Here is a 20904-nt window from a genome sequence, read left to right on the forward strand (position 1 = left end):
AAATCTTGGAGTCATTTTTGATCAGGATATGTCCTTCAATGCGCATATTAAGCAAATATGTAGGACTGCTTTTTTGCATTTGCGCAATATCTCTAAAATTAGAAAGGTCTTGTCTCAGACTGATGCTGAAAAACTAATTCATGCATTTATTTCCTCTAGGCTGGACTATTGTAATTCATTATTAACAGGTTGTCCTAAAAGTTCCCTGAAAAGCCTTCAGTTAATTCAAAATGCTGCAGCTAGAGTAGTGACGGGGACTAGAAGGAGAGAGCATATTTCACCCATATTGGCCTCTCTTCATTGGCTTCCTGTTAATTCTAGAATAGAATTCTTCTTCTTACTTATAAAGTTTTGAATAATCAGGTCCCATCTTATCTTAAGGACCTCTTAGTACCATAACACCCCAATAGAGCGCTTCGCTCTCAGACTGCAGGCTTACTTGTAGTTCCTAGGGTTTTTAAGAGTAGAATGGGAAACAGCTTTCAGGCTCCTCTCCTGTGTAACCAGCTCCCAATTCAGATCAGGGAGACAGACACCCTCTCTACTTTTAAGATGAGGCTTAAAACTTTCCTTTTTGCTAAAGCTTATAGTTAGGGCTGGATCAGGTGACCCTGAACCATCCCTTAGTTATGCTGCTATAGACTTAGACTGCTGGGGGGTTCCCATGATGCACTGAGTGTTTCTTTCTCTTTTTGCTCTGTATGCACCACTCTGCATTTAATCATTAGTGATTGATCTCTGCTGTCTTCCACAGCATGTTTTTTTCCTGATTCTCTCCCCTCAGCCCCAACCAGTCCCAGCCTGGTTCTGCTGGAGGTTTCTTCCTGTTAAAAGGGAGTTTTTCCTTCCCACTGTCGCCAAGTGCTTGTTCATAGGGGGTCGTTTTGACCGTTGGGGTTTTTCTGTAATTATTGTACGGCTTTTGCCTTGCAATATAAAGCGCCTTGGGGCAACTGTTGTTGTGATTTGGCGCTATATAAATAAAATTGATTTGATGTGATAAAAGTGGCAGAAATGGGGTTCCTCTATAGGGCATCCGGGCTTACACGCAGGGACAGAGTCTATGATGGAACAAACAATTAACTTAACAGGCATCCCTCTGTAGGGGGAGATGGTGCACCCATGGCAACCTCAAAAAGCCCATGAGTGGTTGAGCTGCATTTGTAGGCGTTACAGCCAAATGGTTTCTCCCTTTGTTTATTTGTCTTCAATTTCTTTTTTTACAGAGTGCAATGGGCCCCAACCCTGGGGTCTACAGTTGCATCCTAATCATTAATCATTATTGGCATTGTATCCGAGGGCTCGCTTCAAGATGGTAACTGTTCCTTTAACTGCGGATATCTGCACCTCATGGGCACTTGGGTGACCAGGGATTGCCTCAAGATATTTCTTCAGGTTCTTCTTCATAAGCCCTGTTGCTCCCACCACGACTGGTATGATATCAATTTCTTTCAATGACCACGTTATTCGTAGATCATTTTTAAGGTCTTGGTATTTCGTGATTTTCTATTCAGGCCATAGTCATTGGGGACTGTCACATCAATAATTTTTGCTGTCTTCTCTTGCTTGTTCCAAATGACAATATCAGGTTTTACTGCACCTCCTTCGATATGTCTTCCTGCTGGGATCTCTTTGTCATAAAAGACAGTCACTTTTCCATTGGATGAGACTGGTGCTGGCTCATACTCCCAAACGTGTCCCTCTACTTCCACCTCCAGTTCCTTGCATACTTTCCAATGTAGATATTTACAGATCTTGTTATGCCGACTTGTGTAATGTCAGTCTGCCATGAGGATCTGACATGCTGATACTAAGTTGTTTACACTCTCAACAGCTGCATGACAGAAACGGCATTGATCATTCTGTGATATTCCTGCCATTTTTTTGAAGCCATTTGTTAATAGTCCTTGGTCTTGCGCTCCAACTATAATTCTTTCCCCATCAAAACCAAGTTCTCTGTTTGTAAGCCACCGCGCAGATCCTTCTTTGTCTATGTATTCCTTTTAAAGTTCTTCTTGGAATCGGCCAGCCCTTTTGTGCTGTTTCCATCTGTTCATTCGATGTTTTTGTTCTCTTTTGCTGTATTTTTCCCTGGCCTGTCTTGCTAGTGTCGTTGCAGGTGTCAGCTCATTGCTTTCTCTCTCTTGCAAAAGATCTCCGCCAAAGTTTTCTGCCAATTTTATAATAGAGGTCTGTTGTGGCATAGTCTTAATATGATGTTGCATAACCTTTTTCATAACTTCTTCTTGAGAGCTCTTTAAGTACTGCCCAATATTTATTATAGATGCTCTATAAGCCTGGTTGATCTCAATAAGACCTAAGCCGCCTTCTCGACGAGGGAGATATATTCTATCCATGCATTGGTTTCTGTATGTAATTTTATGTAGGGTGAGCATCTTCCTAGTTTTAGTATCTAATTTGTTAAGCTCACCCTGTGGCCAGTCTACTATGCCAAAGCCATAGCTCAACACAGGCAATGCAAACTGGTTTATGGCTGTGATCTTGTTCTTTGCTGTCAATTCTGATTTACAGATTTTCTTTAAGCGGTTTAAGTATTCTTGTGTTACTTTCTCTCTCATTTTTTTATGCTCTATTGTAGTATTTTCTTCAATTCCCAAATATTTGTACGTGGAATCCCCAGCCAAATCTTCAATAGTGTTCCCCTCATCCAACTGTATATTTTCTGTGACCTGCTTCTTACCACTTCTGATTGTACATTTAGAGCACTTATCCAGCCCAAATTCCATACCGATTTCCTTAGAAAACATATGGACTGCCTCCACTAATCTCCTGAGTCCCCTCTCTGAATCTGCGAATATCTTCAAGTCATCCAAAAACAGAAGGTGGCTCACCACCTGTTTATGTTTTCTTCCTCTACCTCCATCTAAATCATACCCGATGTCAAATTCCTTGAGGATCTTGCTTAATGGATCAATACTAAGACAAAAAAGGAGTGGAGAGAGACTATCTCCCTGGAATATCCCTCGCGTCACTTTTATGTCTGGGATTATTATCTGCCCCTCTGCATGGTTTAGAGTGATGGTGGTGTTCCACTTATTCATTTGTGTTTTCAAGAGAGATCTTACTTCCTTATTGATGTTATAAAGTTCTAGGCATCTCATAATCCATGAATGTGGGACATTATCAAATGCCTTTTTGTAGTCAATCCAAGCCATGCTGAGGTTTCTCCTCTTTCTTTTGCAGTCCTCCAGGATAGCATCGTCTATCAATAACTGGTCTTTAGCGCCTAATCTTTTTCTGAAACAACCTTTCTGCTCATTCTCCAGGTAGCCACCAGTATCCAAATGTTCATAAACTGCATCGGCTATAATTCCTGTCAGCCATTTATAAGTTGTTGTTAAGCAACAGATGGGTCTATACTTGTTGGGGAGCTGCGTTTCCTTGGTCTTTGGGAGTAGGGTTGTGTTCCCAGTCGATAGCCAGTCTGGTGTGTCCTCTTTTCCGTTCAATATTTTTGCGAAAGCCGCGGCATAATGGTGGTGCAATGCTGTCAGTCTTTTTAACCAAAAATTTGGAACTTTATCAATGCCAGGTGCCTTAAAGTTACTATATTCATGAATTTTATTTCTTATCAATTCTTCAGTTATGATCATTGCTGGCATTTGCTGTTCATCTTTGTTTTTCCGTTTTATTATTTCAATCCATTCAGCCTCTTGGTGCTGTTTAGGGTCTTCAAACAATGGTCTCCAGAACCTCTCAACTTCTTCTCTCTCTCAGGTGGCTGTTGTACTTCTACTGTATCATTTACCATATTTCTAATGCTTTCACTATGGCTTGGTGCTCAGCCAGCCTCGCAGCCAGTTGTTTATCTTCAATATTGTATTTTCTTTTAACGCGATAGACTTTTCGAAGAAGGTTCCTTTTATGACTTTGGCCTCCCAGAAATATCGACATCTGGGAGATCTCTGCTCTGAGGTGACTAATTTTCTGTTGTAATGTCTTCTTCCACCACGGCACGCTATTCCTTTTCCTGATTTTGATTGTTCTGTACGAATAATGGGGAACTAATTTACTTTGTATGTACCATGCCGCTCCATAATTTACACAATTTATTTCTGATAATGTGGTTCCTTGTGGAACCAGTTTAGTCAATCCCAGGTTGACTTTCTGCAGCATACTTTTTAACTTTTTATTCTCCTTTAATTTTATCAATTTAGGGCGCTCATCCATTTCAATTCTCCCCATTTCCTCAATTTTATTTGCCAATTCTTCTTCCAACTCTAGTTGCTCTAGGTCCAAATGAGTCTGTATATTGTTTTCTGGGCACATTGGTGTATGGCTTGTTTTTTGGTGAGACAATGCCTGGTTTCTTTTTTGTGGGGGTGGTGTTTGATTCCCATCTTGTTGTGTTGATGCCTGATTCCGACTTCTCCTTTGGTGTGTGAGGCTGGCTTGATCTGATGTTCTTTTTGGTGGTGCAATGGGTTGTGTAAGGGGGCAAATGCCTTCCTTGACCATTTGCTCAGCCTCTTGCTGCATCTCATGTAATTCAATATCCGTGAAATGTTTTTGTACAATAAAGTTGTGTTTCTGGGTGGTAAGTCGGCCCCTTGGTATATCTTTTTTTACTTGGGCAATGATGGTAAAATATTCTTTGCCACTCTTTACTTCGTTCTCTCTGGTTGGTGTATTTTATTTTCGCATATTCGATTGCCCACAACAATACCCACTCTTCCTCCCTCTTCCACTGACTCCCCTCAAACTCAAGCCGTTTCCCCTCCTCCATCGACTGATGATCCTTTATTACTTCATTGTGGGCTTCTTCCTTTATTTTTTCTATGTCCTCTGCTGTCAAATATTTTGTAACTTGCGAGGCAATCAATTGTAATTTTGCAGTTGTGGTGGCTTCTTTCTTTTCCATTGGTAAATCCGCTTCTTTTATCCTCTCCTCAAATACTGCCTTTTTTCTCCTGCCCCACTTCTCATGTCTTGAGTAAGCGAAGCAGTAGAAGATTGTTTTCTTCTCTTCAATGGTCCAAGTAACAGTGGTGTATTTTCATAGATTTCTTTTTGGCCTTTGAGGCTGTTGCTGCTGGAGTCCAGGATCAGAGCTATGCTTATCTGATGGGCTATCCAGTTGAGTGCTCTCGCAGGGGAGATCATTCCCTGCAGCACTGAGAGAAGTTGCACCATTATTTTCCTCACACACCCGGGTGCCTAGGCGTGATTTGGGGACCTTTTTATCCTGGGAGACATCCGGCCAGTACAATTTGCCATTTTTCGACTTTTCCATATTTGCTTTGTGGAGTTGTTAGCTAGGGTTCGTTTTCACTGAAACGTCCTCATACAGAGATCTCTCCCCGCAAACCCTCTTCACAGTGGGACCGAGGACATTTGAGGCCAATGTCCAGTAGGAACTCCAACCCACCTTTCTCCCCTGTATGAATTTTCATGTGAGTGTTGAGATGACTTTTTTGGCCAAATCTTTTATCACACTCAAAACAGCCAAATGGTTTCTCTCCTGTATGACTTTTTATGTGTGCACTCAAAAACCCCCTTTCTCTAAATGTTTTACCACACACAGAACAGCCAAATGGCTTCTCTCCTGTATGAATTCTCATGTGAGAGTCAAGATTGATTTTTTGTCCAAATGTTTTACCACACTCAGAACAGCCATATGGCCTCTCCCCAGTGTGAACTCTCATGTGTTTATTCAAATTGCTTTCTTGTCCAAATGTTTGACCACACTCAGAACAGACAAATGGTTTCTCTCCTGTATGTATCCTTATGTGCCTGCTCAGGTTTCCTTTTTGTCCAAATACTTTACCACATACAGTACAGCCAAACAGTTTTTCACCCGTGTGAATTCTAATGTGTTTGTTCAAATTGCTTTCTTCTCCAAATGTTTTACCACACTCTGAACAGACAAATGGTTTCTTTCCAGTATGACTTCTGATGTGTCTTTTCAGGCTGCGATTTTCTATAAAACTTTGACCACACTCAGAACAAACAAACGGTTTCTCTCCTGTATGAATTCTCAAGTGTGCGTTCAGGCACCTTTTTCTTCCAAATCTTTTACCACACTCAGAACAGCCAAATGGTTTCTCCCCTGTATGAATTCTCATGTGTGCTTTGAGGTCACTTTTATGTCCAAATCTTTTCTCACACTGAGAACATCCAAATAGTTTTTCTCCTGTATGCATTCTCATATGTCTGCTCAAATGACTTTTCTGTCCAAATTGTTTGCCACACTCAAAACATCCAAATGGTTTGTCTCCTGTATGAAGTCTTGTGTGTCTGTAAAAACATCTTTTTTCTGAAAATTTTTTTCCACATTCAGCACAGCCAAAATGTTTCTCTGCTTCCTCTCTATGAATTCCCATGTGTCTGTTCACATCTGTTTTTTTTCCACATTTTTCACCACCATCAGAACCACCAAGTAGTTTCCCTCCTGTATGACTACTCATGTGTGTGTTCTGATTGTACTTTTGCCTCCACCTTTGATCGCACTCTGGACAGGTCAAGAGCTTTTCACTTGTTTGAATTTTCTCATGTTGCTTTGAATGGTGCATCTGATCAAGTGCTTTTCCACATTCAGAGCATATAAACTGTTCCCAAGCGAGGCGGTTAAAACCTGAACTTTGATGAATTAGTGAGGATAGTGGTTTTTCTTCTTCATCTTCACTCTTCACAGGGAGAACAGTGAATGGTAACTTAATGATTTCTCCCTCATCCAACCTGTGAAGCTGCTGTTCTTCATTACTTGTCCAGTGTTTCTCTTGTTCCTCTCTAATCTCCTTCTGGTCAACAGTCAGATTCAACTCCTGTTGTTCAGGAGGCATTTCTTCTTTACTCATCAACTGCTGCAGCATGTCTGCAAGGAAGCAATTCCATTAATAACATTAATAGCAACATCTATCACAATGAACACAATACAATACGACACTGCTGGCATGGATACTGCGGAACTGCAAATTGCCTTTTAATAATTAATTCAGGCAAAGGTCAAACTCCAACAATTTCATTTTCAACCTGATCTGGACCAAATGTAGCACACAAATGGATCCCAGAATTACCCTGGAAAGGTCAATAATTTACTTGAAGGTTAAGGTTGTTAGGGTCAAATGTGAGATTGATGTGGCCTTTCCAGTATTTAAGCATTACTACCTTTTGTTTCTAAAAAAGTGCGATGTTTGTTTTCAGGCAGCAGCAATGAAGTTAAGAACTGACTCAAGCTGACCCTACCAGCAGGATTTAAAAATAAATTATGATGCAAACTCAAATGAAGCATTTATTTTACTTCAAAATAGGGATCTTCTGAACAGATTTTTTTTTTTTTTTAAGATTTAAGATGTAAATGTGTTATGTAAAAATAATATTGTTTGGTACCACTATAATTTTATTCCTTAGAATTTAAATAAGGGATTCATAATGTGATGTTTCCAATATGATCAAAATTTGCAACATCAGGAAACAATTCAGAATTTTGACCCCTGATTGGTAGAAAAGAGATCAGACACCATGACCTACATTTGGTAGCGATGTCGTAGATCAGCATCAAGAAAAGCAGCCTGATGACGGCTGGCTGCTCACTTGAACAAATAAACCAACATGGTGGAAAATGCACAAAAACAGCTTCTTCTATGTAAATCTAATATGTTTCTCATATATTTTTTTAAAGGTTAGCAAGAAATAAACACTAAATCTAAATATTTTACATAATATTAAAATACTACATTTTATAAATGTTTTACATAATATTATAAAATAACTGCTTGATTGCATCAGCTCAATGCTTCTCAGAGCAGGAGAAGAAAAGGAAATTTATGACATTGTGCTTTGCTTTAAGAATAAAACCAGCACAGACTGGAATGGCACTGATACGGTAACAGTGAAAAGTGCTATTGAGGGTATTGTAAAGGTATTAACATACATCTTTAACTTTAAAATGATGTATATCCACACCAGATGAAAGTAGCAAGAGGTTCTACCAGGACTGCTTTCTTCCATCTGTGAAATACAGTGAAGATTCATCCCATCCTGTCTATGGCTGATGCTGAGACTCTGATACATGCATTTATCTCTTCTAGATTGCACTATTGCAATGCTCTATTTTCTGGTTTACCGCAGTCCAGCATTAGAGGTCTTCAATTTGTTCAAAATACTGCTGCCAGACATGAAGTAGAAGGTTTGACCACATTGCACCCATTCTGGCATCCCTTCATTGGCTTCCTGTCTCTCTGAGATTAAATTTTAAGGTGCTGTTATTGGCCTATAAAATTGTTCATTGACTGGCACTTCCCTATCTGGCTGACATGGTTAAGCCCTATGTACCTCCTCCTTGCGTTCGCAGGGTGTAATACTGCTGTGTGTTCCTAGGGTGAATAAAAAGTCTGCGGATCACAGAGCCTTTTCTTATCGTGCCCCGGCTCTGTGAAATGATCGCCTTGCGCAGATACAGCAGTCGGACTCTGTAGAGATTTCTAAGTCTAGATTGAAGACTCATCTTTTTTCCCTGTTATATTGTTAGTATTTTATGTTATTGTGTGTTTTTTATTCTTTTTACTTTTATATGTTTTATTCTTTTATTGTGCTTTTTAATCTTTTACTTTATTTTGTTTTGTTTTTGAAGTTGTGTTGTGTAAAGCGCCTTGAGGTGATTTGTCGTGAATTGGCGTTATATACATTAATAAATGTATTTATTTATTTACCCATTTAAAAAGCAGAAGACAAACACCACTTTACAAATTATAGGCCAGTATCAATACTTTCCCAGTTTTTTTAAATATTAGAAAAACTTCAAAAAATCAATTTGACACTTGTGTAGCGAAACATGAATTCTTGACAGCCAGCCAGCATGGATTCATAAATAATAGATTGACAGCCTTGGCACTGATTGACTGAGTAGAGGACATAACGGAACATATTGATTTTTTAAGAAAAAGATATGCAGTTGAAGTGTTCTTAGATCTTAAGAAAGCATTTGACAATCATGATATACTGATTAGAAAAATGGAGAAGTATGGTTTCCAAGGTATTGTTTTGAACTGGTTACAGAGCCATTTACTTAACAGACAACAATTTGTACAAATACACAAATATAAATCTGGATTCATGAATATTACACGAGCCCTAGTGACAAAAATGTTCAGCATGTATATTAATGACATATGTCAAAGATTTTATATATATATATATATATATATATATATATATATATATATATATATATATACACACACGAGGTCTGTCCGTAAAGTATAGGTCCTTTTTATTTTTTTCAAAAACTATATGGATTTCATTCATATGTTTTTACGTCAGACATGTTTGAACCCTCGTGCGCATGCGTGAGTTTTTCCACGCCTGTCGGTGACGTCATTCGCCTGTGAGCACTCCTTGTGGGAGGAGTCGTCCGGCCCCTCGTCGGAATTCTTTTGTCTGACAAGTTGCTGAGAGACTGGCGCTTTGTTTGATCAAAATTTTTTCTAAACCTGTGAGACACATCGAAGTGGACATGGTTCGAAAAATTAAGCTGGTCTTCAGTGAAAATTTTAACAGCTGATGAGAGATTTTGAGGTGATACTGTCGCTTTAAGGACTTTTCACGGTGCGAGACATCGCGCAGCGCTCTCAGGCGGCGTCATCAGCCTGTTTCAAGCTTAAAACCTCCACATTTCAGGCTCTATTGATCCAGGACGTCGTGAGAGAACAGAGAAGTTTCAGAAGACGTGCGGGCGGATTGCAGCGTCGGCTCGCAGCCGCCGCGACGCTCCGCCACAGGAAAAACACCTCTGTTGGAAGCCTTGAGGACACGTTGGAACATCTCCAGCTGATAAACAATTTCTCATATACTCACTCCACTGAAAGCCATCAAAAGCCAACTGGATTTTACAAATGGTTATCAACACGGAGGTGTTTTTCCTGTGCCGCCGCGCTGCGTCGGCATTTCATTTCATTAAAAAAATCTCCTTTAACAGTGGAATATCCGGATAAAATGCTGAAACCGACTTCTTCTGAAACTTCTCTGTTCTCTCACGACGTCCTGGATCAATAGAGCCTGAAATGTGGAGGTTTTAAGCTTGAAACAGGCTGATGACGCTGCCTGAGAGCGCAGCGCGACGTCTCGCACCGTGAAAAGTCCTTAAAGCGACAGAATCACCTCAAAATCTCTCATCAGCTGTTAAAATTTTCACTGAAAACCAGCTTAATTTTTTGAACCATGTCCACTTCGATGTGTCTCACAGGTTTAGAAAAAATTTTGATCAAACAAAGCGCCAGTCTCTCAGCAACTTCTCAGACAAAGGAATTCCGACGAGGGGCTGGACGACTCCTCCCACAAGGAGTGCTCACAGGCGAATGACGTCACCGACAGGCATGGAAAAACTCACGCATGCGCACGAGGGTGCAAGCATGTCTGACGTAAAAACATATGAATGAAATCCATATAGTTTTTGAAAAAAATAAAAAGGACCTATACTTTACGGACAGCCCTCGTATATATATGCCAAAATATATTAAATGGTAAATGGACTGCATTTATATAGCGCTTTTCCATCTGAATCAGACGCTCAAAGCGCTTTACAATTATGCCTCACATTCACCCTGATGTCAGGGTGCTGCCATACAAGGCGCTCACTACACACCGGGAGCAATAGGGGATTAAAGGCCTTGCCCAAGGGTCCTTAGTGACTTTCCAGTCAGGTGGGGATTTGAACCCATGATCTTCTGGACTCAAGCCCAACACCTTAGCCACTAGACCAGGGGTGGGCATCGAGGGCTGAGACACTGCAGGTTTTCCATGTAACCAATCACCTCAGCAGGTGGGTTGCTGATGAGCTTCTGCTCTGAACATAAACACCTGGTTGTCAATGAAATCACCTGCTGAGACACCTGATCATTAATGAAATCACCTGCTGAGGCGATTGGTTGTACGGAAAACCTACAGTGTCTCGGCCCTTTATGGCACATGATTGCCCACCCTTGCACTAGACCATCACCTCCCCTAGACCATCACCTCCCCTCCCTATATTAAAGATTATAAATATGATAATACATTTTCTGTTCTGGTGTGGAACTGCAGCGGCTTTTGGAAGTGGTCACAAAAGAAATGTAAAAAAAAAAAAAAAAAAAATGCTGTTTAAAAAATGCTGTTTAATGCTGTTTAGAAACCAAAACATAAATGAATAAATAAAAAAAAAGTACTGACAATGTAAACACTGAAAGAGTGAATGAAATGAAATTCCTTGGTGTGACTTTATACCACAAAATTTGATTCAATTTATATAGTTCCAAATCACAAGGTTGCCTCAAGGCGCTTCACACAAGTAAGGTCTAACCTTACCAACCCCCAAAGCAACAGTGGTAAGGAAAAACTCCCTCTGAGGAAGAAACCTCAAGCAGACAAGACTCAAAGGGGTGACCATCTGCTTGGGCCACGCTACAGACAAATTATAAAACAATTCACAAAACGAACATACAGGAAATGTTGCCGGTGCACAGGACAATTTCTGGAACAGATACCACACACATCGCTCGATGAAACTGCACCTCAAACAGAGAGAAAAGAAAAAAAAAAAAGCAGAATCAAGCATCAGAAAGGCAACAAATACAGTGTAATTTGTCAGCATTAAGCAACAAGAAAAACAGAAGAAATACTAAGGTGATTGCATTAAGCAACAAGAAAAACAAAAGAAATACTAAAGTGATCGCCAGCCACTAGCCCCAATTTCACTAAAAGACCCAGAATTTAGATAAAGTTGAGGCCGCGGCATGCTCTGTTTCCTAATGAAATGAATTGAAAAAGTAAAAAGCATAGAAACGTACTATGCCAGTCTGCTAGCCATACGAAAGGGAAAATAAGTGTGTCGTAAGTCTGGACTTGAAAGTCTCTACCGAATCTGTTTTATTGATGCAGGGAGATCATTCCACAGTACAGGGGCACAATAAGAGAAAGCTGTGTGACCCGCAGACGTTTTATTCACCCGAGGGATACAAAGTAGCCCTGCACCTTGAGAACTCATCTCAAGGTGCGTATGTAGGGTTTAATTAGGTCAGCTAGGTAGGGAGATGCCAGTCCGTGAACAATTTTATAGGCTAGTAGCAAAACCTTAAAATCTGATCTCACAGAGACAAGAAGCAAATGAAGAAATGTGAAAATGGGTGTAATGTGGTCAAACTTTCTGCTTTGTGTCAAAAGTCTGGCAGCAGCATTTTGAACCAAATAGAGACCCCTAATGCTGAAATGCGGTAAACTAGAAAACAGAACATTGCAGTAGTCCAATCTAGACGAGAAACGCATGAATCAGGGTCTCAGCATCAGCAATAGACAGGATGGGACGAATCTTTGCTATATTTTGCAGGAAGCACTCCTCGTAATATCTCCAATGTGGAGGTCACAGGACAACGTAGGATCAAAAGTTACCCAAAGGTTCCTCACTTTGTCAGTGTGATGTATGACACACGAACCTAGGCTAAGCGTTAACTGTTCAAATTGATGCTGATGTCTCACTGGACCAAGAACCATCACTTATCAGAGCTTAAAAGTAGGAATTTGCTAGACATCCAGCTGTCTAGCAACTAGGGATGAGTATTGATAAGATTTTATCGATATCAATGCCATTATCGATTCCGCTTATCGATACCTCTTGTGAATTTTCTGTGTACTAAATGCAGGCTTTACAGGGTTTCTATGTCAACATTTTAAATTGGTCACTGGATCCTTTATCTCTGGACATAAATAAAATCTGTAGTTTTTGTGAAAAGCATTTCTTTTCAGACATTTTGGCATGAATGTCTCTCCATACCTCTGAGCTGAGCTCAGCCAGCTGCTGCATATCAGCTCAGGACGTCTCGTTTTGGGAGGAAAAAATGTTTTGATCGATTGCAGTTTGTTTGTATTACAACGTTTGGAAAGAGGTGTCATTTGATTTAAACAGCGTTTCACTTTGAAGTTATTAATTCCGACTGGACTCTATCGTTGCAGAGAGCCGCACAGCGTTTGAAGCTGTGTGAACAGAACGAAGGATGATTCTCTTTTCTTTCTCGCAACAAGACAGGAGTCCCAGTTAGTGACTTTAGTCCTCACAAAAGTGACTCATGATTGACATATTCAGGGATGAAAGTGGTGAAAAACAATAACAAAAAAAAAAAAAAAATTACCCCCACCACCACCCACACGAAAATGTTTGAATTCTAGAATCTCTGAAATGCAATCTGGGACTATTCCAGACAAACTGCAGTGAGTGCAGCATCTATATTGATGAGAAAAAAACTTTCCTTATTTAAATTCATTCCAGTAGTATTCTGCCCTTATTAGGATGCAGCAGTTTTCTAGCTTGGCAGATAGTTCTGGAGGAAATCACTGAAGAAATTAACAAACTGAAAATATGATTTGCCCGAAACAAATTGTCATTAAACTTAAATAAAACAGGGATGAAGTGGAGGTGTAAGTCACCAGGTGTTCACAGGAAACAGTTATTTATTTCTATATGTATTTATTTATTTTCATTGTTAGTTGGTTTTATCTTTTCTGTTGTGTTTTGTTTCATCAGGTTCTTTTTGTCTCTCTCTAAAATTGTACAGTAGCATTATTAGTCATTATTACTATTAATATATTAATAAAAATAAATAAAAAAATATATAAATTTGACTCCTTTACGACAATGAATGATTATTATTCTGAATAATTATTATACAGAAAAGAAATGCACACAAATGTGCTGACTGAGACGCAAACAGCTTAATGCTAACTTTAATATTGAAAACGCCATAGACATGCTAATGCGTTAGCATTGGTCCCAGTTATAAAGTTATAAAATACAACAATCAACTGTTTCAGAAGAACATAACAGATTGGTTTAACATAAAAAAGGTAAATATTACTCAGACATATTCTCTTTGGGGATTTAGCGGGGAAAAATTAAAATAAAGCGAAATAAAACAATGAATCAACGAAGCAATGCTTCGCAGATCAAAGTTCAAGGTTCAAAGCAAAGCCGCGCTGCAGAAAAGTTTATTACAGACCCGTTGCAGGGTCTGTAATCAATGTAGAGAAATTATAATTTTCCTGACAAGCACTCCCAAAAACAACAGCCACTCTGAAGGACCGATAAGGGAATCGTTAAGCAAAAAGGTTATGGATGTCGGTGGATCGAATCATTTCTTAACGATACCCGAAAGGAACCAGTCCTCGATACCTATCCCTACTAGCAACTGATGCAAGGCAATCTTCTAAGGATTTTATGTGGATGAGATTACCATCAGTTATCGGCATGTATAACTGAGTATCATCAGCATAACAGTGAAAGGTAATCCCAAAATGCCACAATATGTGCCCAAATGAGATTTTTTCCCTCAAAATCTGTTGAAAACCACACATGAAATATATTTGAGTGAAGTTAGCATGGAGCACTGCTGTCTTGGGGAAAACAAGATACATATTAAATAAGAAAGCATTATATACTTATATTGTACATTGATTTTACCATATTTGAATTAATGTGCAGAGGTTTGAGAAACACATAACAGTAACATACAAACAATGAATAAATAAAGAGATTAAAACAACAATATCTGAGGTATAAAACAGTAACTTTATTAATATTTACATGTAAAATGAATGCTTACAAATTACTGCCCTATAATAAATTCCTAAATCACACCATGTGAGTATGTATACCGACTACTTATGCCAGTCAGCAGGAAAACCCCACAGGCACATACAGCATAGTATCATTAAAAAGCACAGGTCCTGTGCACCAGCTGTTCCGCAGTCTATGAAATTCACCAAAAATAAAAAAATAACAGTGATGCAGGACGATTTCAGCATGTAGGCAAAATATATCTTATTTTTGAATAGTTTATCTATTAAAGAGTAAAAACTGAAGGAAAGCAATTGTAAGGCCTGAAAGAAATTTCTGTAGGAAGTATTTCACCATAAGGTCAAGTAAGAGGGGGAAGTGTTGAATTTTTAAATACTGATGCAGCAGGTGGCAGCAATGTAACAATAATGACGCCAGCTGCAGATTAGTCAGTTTAATATTAATTTGATGACGTTTCTTCGCCTTGCAGCGTTCTTCCAAGGTTTTGTTTTTGAAATTCAAACATAGCATGCAGAGGGCTTTAATGGTGATGTGTACTGGCATTCATACATACACGCACGGTCGTCTGCAAACAGAAAGTCACGGGCTGTGCCTTCCTGTACTTTGATTTTGGCTTACAACCTCCATAGTTTGAAAAGCTTCCTGTCAATCCGGTACCCGAAGCCAACATTGATGTCGACATCCAAGAAGGTGTCATTCAGCATGACAGACATCATGCTGAACAAGGTAGAGGCCAGCACGCAGGGGCCACTGGACATGGGGAAGGACTGGGAGTACTCCCCATCGTCCCAGACCCTCACAAATGGCATGTACAGGGCAATCTGTTGGACCAGTGAGATGAACTTGGCAGGGCATCTGTACTTGGCCATGATCTTCCACAAACCCTTGTGGCAGATGGCATTGAATGCTTTTGACAGATCCACAAAAGGTAGTGTAGTGACTGACATTCTACTCCTGACACTTCTCTTGTAGTTGCCGCACAGTGAAGATCATGCGCACGGTGCTACGTCCTCTTCTGAATCCACACTGGCTCTCTGGTAGCAGGTCTCGCTCAAGATGTGCATTGAGGTAGTTGAGCATGATACTGGGGAGCAGTTTCCCAGCAATTAGAGCAATGAGATGCCACGGTGGTTGTTGCATATTTTCCTGCTTCCTTTCCACTTGTATAGGTGGATAATTGAGGCATCTTTGTATTCCTAAGGGAGCTTTTCATGGTGCCACATGAACTGGAACAGCTCTTTGAGGCACTCGTTCAGGCGCAGACCACCAAAGGAAAAGATCTCAGCAAGGATCGAATAGGCACCACTTGTCTTACTGCTGGACAGATGGTGGAACGCTTGATGGCTTTCACAAGCTCTTCTTCGGTTTGGGGTGGGGGAATCGGTGAGCGAGTGGTCAAATACAGACCTGCTACCTCGATTGTGGACAGGCAGTTAAGGATGTCTTGGAAGTGTTCTTCCCAGCGTTCCAAGATCTTCTTGTCTGAGATCAGTGTGTTCCCAACTGCACTGAGGAGAGGCGATGATCCAGATGATATGGGGACATAGACAGCCTTGAGGACACTGTAGAAATTCTGGACATCCTTCAAGTCTGTATACAACTGGATTTTGTCAGCCTTCTTGCTAAGTCACTCATACAGCATGTGGCGTAGCTTGCGCTGCAAAGTTACTCTGGTGTTACTGAAGGCTTCTTTCTTGAATGCAGAGGAAGGATCGTTGAGGAGGTCACTGTGGAGTCTGTGTTTCTCCTCAAGCAAGGCTTGGATGAGTTTGCTGTTGTCATGAAACCACTCCTGGTGCTTGCGGCTGACGGGACCCAACACATCTTAGGCAGCAGCATAGACAGCATCACGAAGACGCCCCCATTCTGCCTCAATGTCCGCATATAGGTCTGTGTTTGGCAAATGTAGCTTCATGTTGATTTCGTCCACCAGTTTCTGTTTGACGATGTCACACTTCAGCCTGGAGACGTTAAGTCACTTGGACACCTTGATGCCTTGGGGTCTCCTGGAAGGCTGGATCCAGATGTTCATCTTGGAGATGAGCAGGTGTCCATCCAGCAATGTGTACAACACATGGTCTTGGTAACTCACATCCTGCCTATCCCTCTGCCTACGATGATCAGATACCAATGCTTGGAGTGTGGTGCATCTAGGACGTGTTGTTGCAGTTGGGCAGGTGGAAGAGTTGGTGATGAGAAGACCATGTTGAGCACAGATTTGCTGTTGCCTACACCATTGTTCCCCAAGATTCCCTCCCACAACATGTGGTCTCTGCCAACTTCTGGCATTGAAATCACCAAAGATAATGAGTTTTTTGCTCCTGGGCACGGTTGTGATGGCATCCTTCAGGTCCTCATAGAACCTGGCTTTCACCTTGTCGGGGTTTGGCATACGCACTGATCAGCGTGGCATAGCGCTTTCTTGGGAGTGGAATTCGGACAGCCATCAGGCAGGCGATGATTCCCTTCAGGGTGCAGACAACTTGTTGACAAGGGTAGACTTGATGGCAAATACAACTCCTGCCTCTCAACACCTGTCTGGTATGCATCCGATCCAGAAGAACGTGTAATCAGCAGTCTGCTCCCTCAACTGTCTCTCCTTGGCTAGGTGAGTCTTGATCTGCACGGAGTGATCTGCACATTGTATCTAGCTAGCTCGCTGGCAATGAGGGCATTCCTCCACTTGGGACAGTCTGTTCTGGCATGGTCTTGTACTTGTACATTTTCTTTTGACTTGAGTCTTACCGCTGGGATGAGATCCACACTAGCCTTGGCCTGCTGGCCAGGGTGGGGTGAGACAGGCCATTTTTAGGGCTCCTTTGATCACCCCTTCCCTATGCTGGGGGGGTGGGGGGTAGTGTATTCTTGAAGAGGGCTGCTCCATCACTCAGGTGGTTGCCTGCCTTCCAGAGCTGTCTCTGTCACTTAGAAGATGACCCAGGCCTGAGCCACCTGTGTGCAGAGTTGTAACTATGACTGCTAGTGTATCCAAACCTGTCACTTGGCCACACATCCATTGCTGCAGGACTCTGTGATGGTGATGAGAGGTGAAGTCATGACTTGCACATGAATGCTTTCAAAGTGAGGGGGGACCTGCGCATGGTTGTCAGTCTCACGCGCTCGTCTCTGCCCATCTGGACCCGGGAGCAAGACTGACTCAAGACAGACGGAGATGGACCAGGATGCAATGGATGGCCAACAGTGTCTTACTTGTGACACTCTGCCCTAATCGTGCTCCACAATGCTTTGCTGGGACTGCCTTTGTGCTTATTGAACCTGTTGAGAGGTTTCCTCCATATAGTCCGCCAGAACCAGGCTATCTTGTTTTGTTGTCGGAGTGATTTTCTCCTAGGAGACTTGCCAAAGACTCCCAAAGTCTCTCCTATGGATGGATACAGAGCTTACTTCATTGTGGGGGTTATAAGTGCTTTTAATGAAAGATGACGCTATTTCTACCTGTGGAGTGGATGTTCCACCATTCGGAAGTATTACGGACTGCATAATGGATTAGATAAACTTCTGAACAGACAATATTATCTCAACCAAGCATGTGCTCCGTTACCCCAATAACAAACCGTGGGTAACCGAGGACATCAAGGTGACACTGAACAGAAAGAAGGCTGCATTCAGAAGAAGACAGAGAGGAGCTGAAGAGGGTGCAGCTTTAATTGAGGGAGAAAACTGCAGAGGGGAAGAACAGTTATGGGGCTTTGCATGTGATGTCACAGGTCATGTGCAGGGCGATGCCACCCACAGCTGCAGGTCAAGTTTAGCCGGTCACGATATGCTTGGCTGTGAAAACAAGCCATCTCAACAACTCTATCCTCCCTTTTTTGCAGTTTTTTTCTGCAATTACACCATGGTTAGGATTAGAAATAATAGGTTTTGAACAAAAAAAAAAGTGCCACTAAAACATTACTCCTTTCATTTTAGGAAGCCACGGGACCACAAAAAAAAAGAAAAAAAAAAAAAGAGAGTGACTTGGATTTTTCTCCACAAACACAGCAGCACACAACATTCAATAAATGATGAACAATATCACAAAGGGTATGGTTAGAAAAACTGAAATAAAAACTAAATGCACCACAAAAACATTACTTCTTTTGCTACAGAAGCCGTGAAGGGACCACGAAAACAAGAGGGAGACTTTTTCTCCACAAACACACGGCAGCGTTCACAACATTCAATAGAGTTAATGACTAATAATTTTACTAAATACTATTATAAATATGCAAGTCTGCAATCCTCAATTGACTAAGTCCTGAGTGTACTTAACAATGTCACTCCAGGTCCAGTCAACTGCTGTGTACAAGTGCCCAAAAATGGCAATTTCTCCTTGTACCACTGTAATTCAGTGCCAGAAAGACACCTGGTATATTTGGCTACTCCACAATCAGGTTCAGAGATGATGAATTCATCTCAAAGCTTGTCCAAAATGTTGTAGTATATAACGAGTCTTTCATATAAATAATCCTGGAAGCCCTGCGCTTGACTGGCAGTGTGGTGATGGGGAGTGGCTTGGAAGTGTTCAGGTCATGTGTCTACAAAGCCTCTATAGGAGGAACCTGGAGAGCAAGTTCCAGCAGAACAACATGCGGGAGGTGTGGAAGGGGATGAGAACCACCACTGGTCATGGCAAGAAGGTGGACCAGATGATGGAAGGAGACCTACCTAAGGCCAATCAGCTAAAGCTGGTCTTCAACAGGTTTGACAACATGGATTCAGCCCACCCTTCCCCCAGCTCCTCTCATTGCTCTCACTCCCCTGTACACTCACCTCACAACCCTATTATTATTATCACCCCCCCCACCAACCTACCCCCACCTCTGCCACCAATCCCCGCCCTCCCTTAAGCCCCTGTCACATTGGCGTATTCATAGAGCTGCTCATTACAGCGTATCATCTACGCTGTAATGAGCAGCTCTCCGCCCACTTTACGTGGAGTTTTTTCTGAATACGCAGCAGTATGTTGAGGGCTACACGCGTAGGACGGAAGAAACTAAACATGTTTAATTTTCTTCGGCGTACAGCACAGCATGGAGCCTTCACGCGAGTACACGCAGCGCCGTGCTACTGTCCGCTATTGTGAGCCCGCCCACGCTGCAACACGGTACTGTACGCCATTTCACACCTCCTGCTGGGCTCCATTGTTCTTCTGGAGCTATAAATACTGCAAGATCGTTGCTTCACTTTATCATACTGGACTCATTATATGAGGACTGTTCACTGTGCTGACTGATGTCGCTTCATAAAACCGCTCTCTCACGTCATTGCGTAAAGGATCTTACCGCATGGGCTCAGGAACACTTCAGAAAACCATTGTCAGTTAACACAGTTCGTCGCTACATCTACAAGTGTGAGGTAAAACTCTACCGTGCAAAGTGAAAGCCATCAGCAACATCCAGAAATGGCGCCACCTTCTCTGGGCCCGAGCTCATTTGAAATGGACGGCTGCAAAGTGGAAAAGTGTGCTGTGATCTGATGAGTCCACATTTCAAATTGTTTTTGGAAATTATGGACGTCGTGTCTTCCGGACAAAAGAGGAAAAAGACCATCCAGACTGTTACCAGCGCAAAGTTCACCATCTGTGATGTTATGGGGTTATGTTAGTGCCCATAGCATGGGCAACTTACACATCTGTGATGGTACCATCAATGCTGAAAGGTACGTCCAGGTTTTGGAGCAACTCATGCTGCCATCCAAGCAACGTCTTTTTCAGGGATGTCACTGCTTATTTCAGCAAGACAATGCCAAGCCACATTCTGCACGTGGCTTCGTATGGGTACTGGACTGGCCTGCCTGCAGTCCAAACCTGTAGACCACTGAAAATGTGTGGCGCATTATTAAGCGCAAAATACAACGGAAACCCCGGACTGTTGACCAACTGAAGTCATACATCAAGCAAGAATGGGAAAGAATTCCACCTACAAAGCTTCAACAATTAGTATCCTCAGTTCCCAAATGCTTATTGAGTGTTGTCAGAAGGAAAGGTGATGTAACAGTGGTAAACATACCACTGTTCCAGCTTTTTTGAAACGTGTTGCAGGTATCCATTTCAAAATGAGCAAATATTTGCACAAAAACAATAAAGTTTATCAGTTTGAACATTAAATATCTTCTCTTTGTGGACTTCCGGTCAGCGGCAAGCAAAATGGACGCTTAATACAGGGCTCTCGCCAAGAAATCATGAACTCATCCCCAAATCTGAGAATACTCGAAATTCAACATTAAAGGACAAGTGGGGATGAGCGGGGAACAAAAAAGAGGAAGACGACCAAAACAGAGACTTCAGAACAGAGCCGAAAACGATTCAGAAACGGAGGAAGAAGGTACCACTCGAGAGG

At 41.5% G+C, this 20904-nt stretch overlaps 1 protein-coding gene across 2 annotated transcripts in view; it reads right to left on the reverse strand.

Moving 5' to 3' along the window:
• Positions 1–968: 968 nt before the first annotated feature.
• Positions 969–20904, reverse strand: part of LOC117521809 (gastrula zinc finger protein XlCGF57.1-like) — a 37367-nt gene continuing 17431 nt past the window's right edge. The window contains exons 3-4 of one of the 2 annotated variants that reach the window (XM_034183158.1): positions 5398–6835; positions 969–1191 (exon numbers count right to left, since the gene is read on the reverse strand). In XM_034183158.1, the coding sequence (XP_034039049.1) occupies positions 1080–1191; positions 5398–6833 (1548 nt within the window). In that variant the 5' untranslated portion in view covers positions 6834–6835 and the 3' untranslated portion in view covers positions 969–1079. Of the gene's footprint in view, positions 1192–5251; positions 6836–20904 lie in introns of those variants that run through there. The other variant, XM_034183159.1, reaches the window with a different exon arrangement.

The sequence above is a fragment of the Thalassophryne amazonica genome, chromosome 12 (assembly GCF_902500255.1).
Source record: "Thalassophryne amazonica chromosome 12, fThaAma1.1, whole genome shotgun sequence".
Lineage (NCBI taxonomy): Eukaryota > Metazoa > Chordata > Actinopteri > Batrachoidiformes > Batrachoididae > Thalassophryne > Thalassophryne amazonica.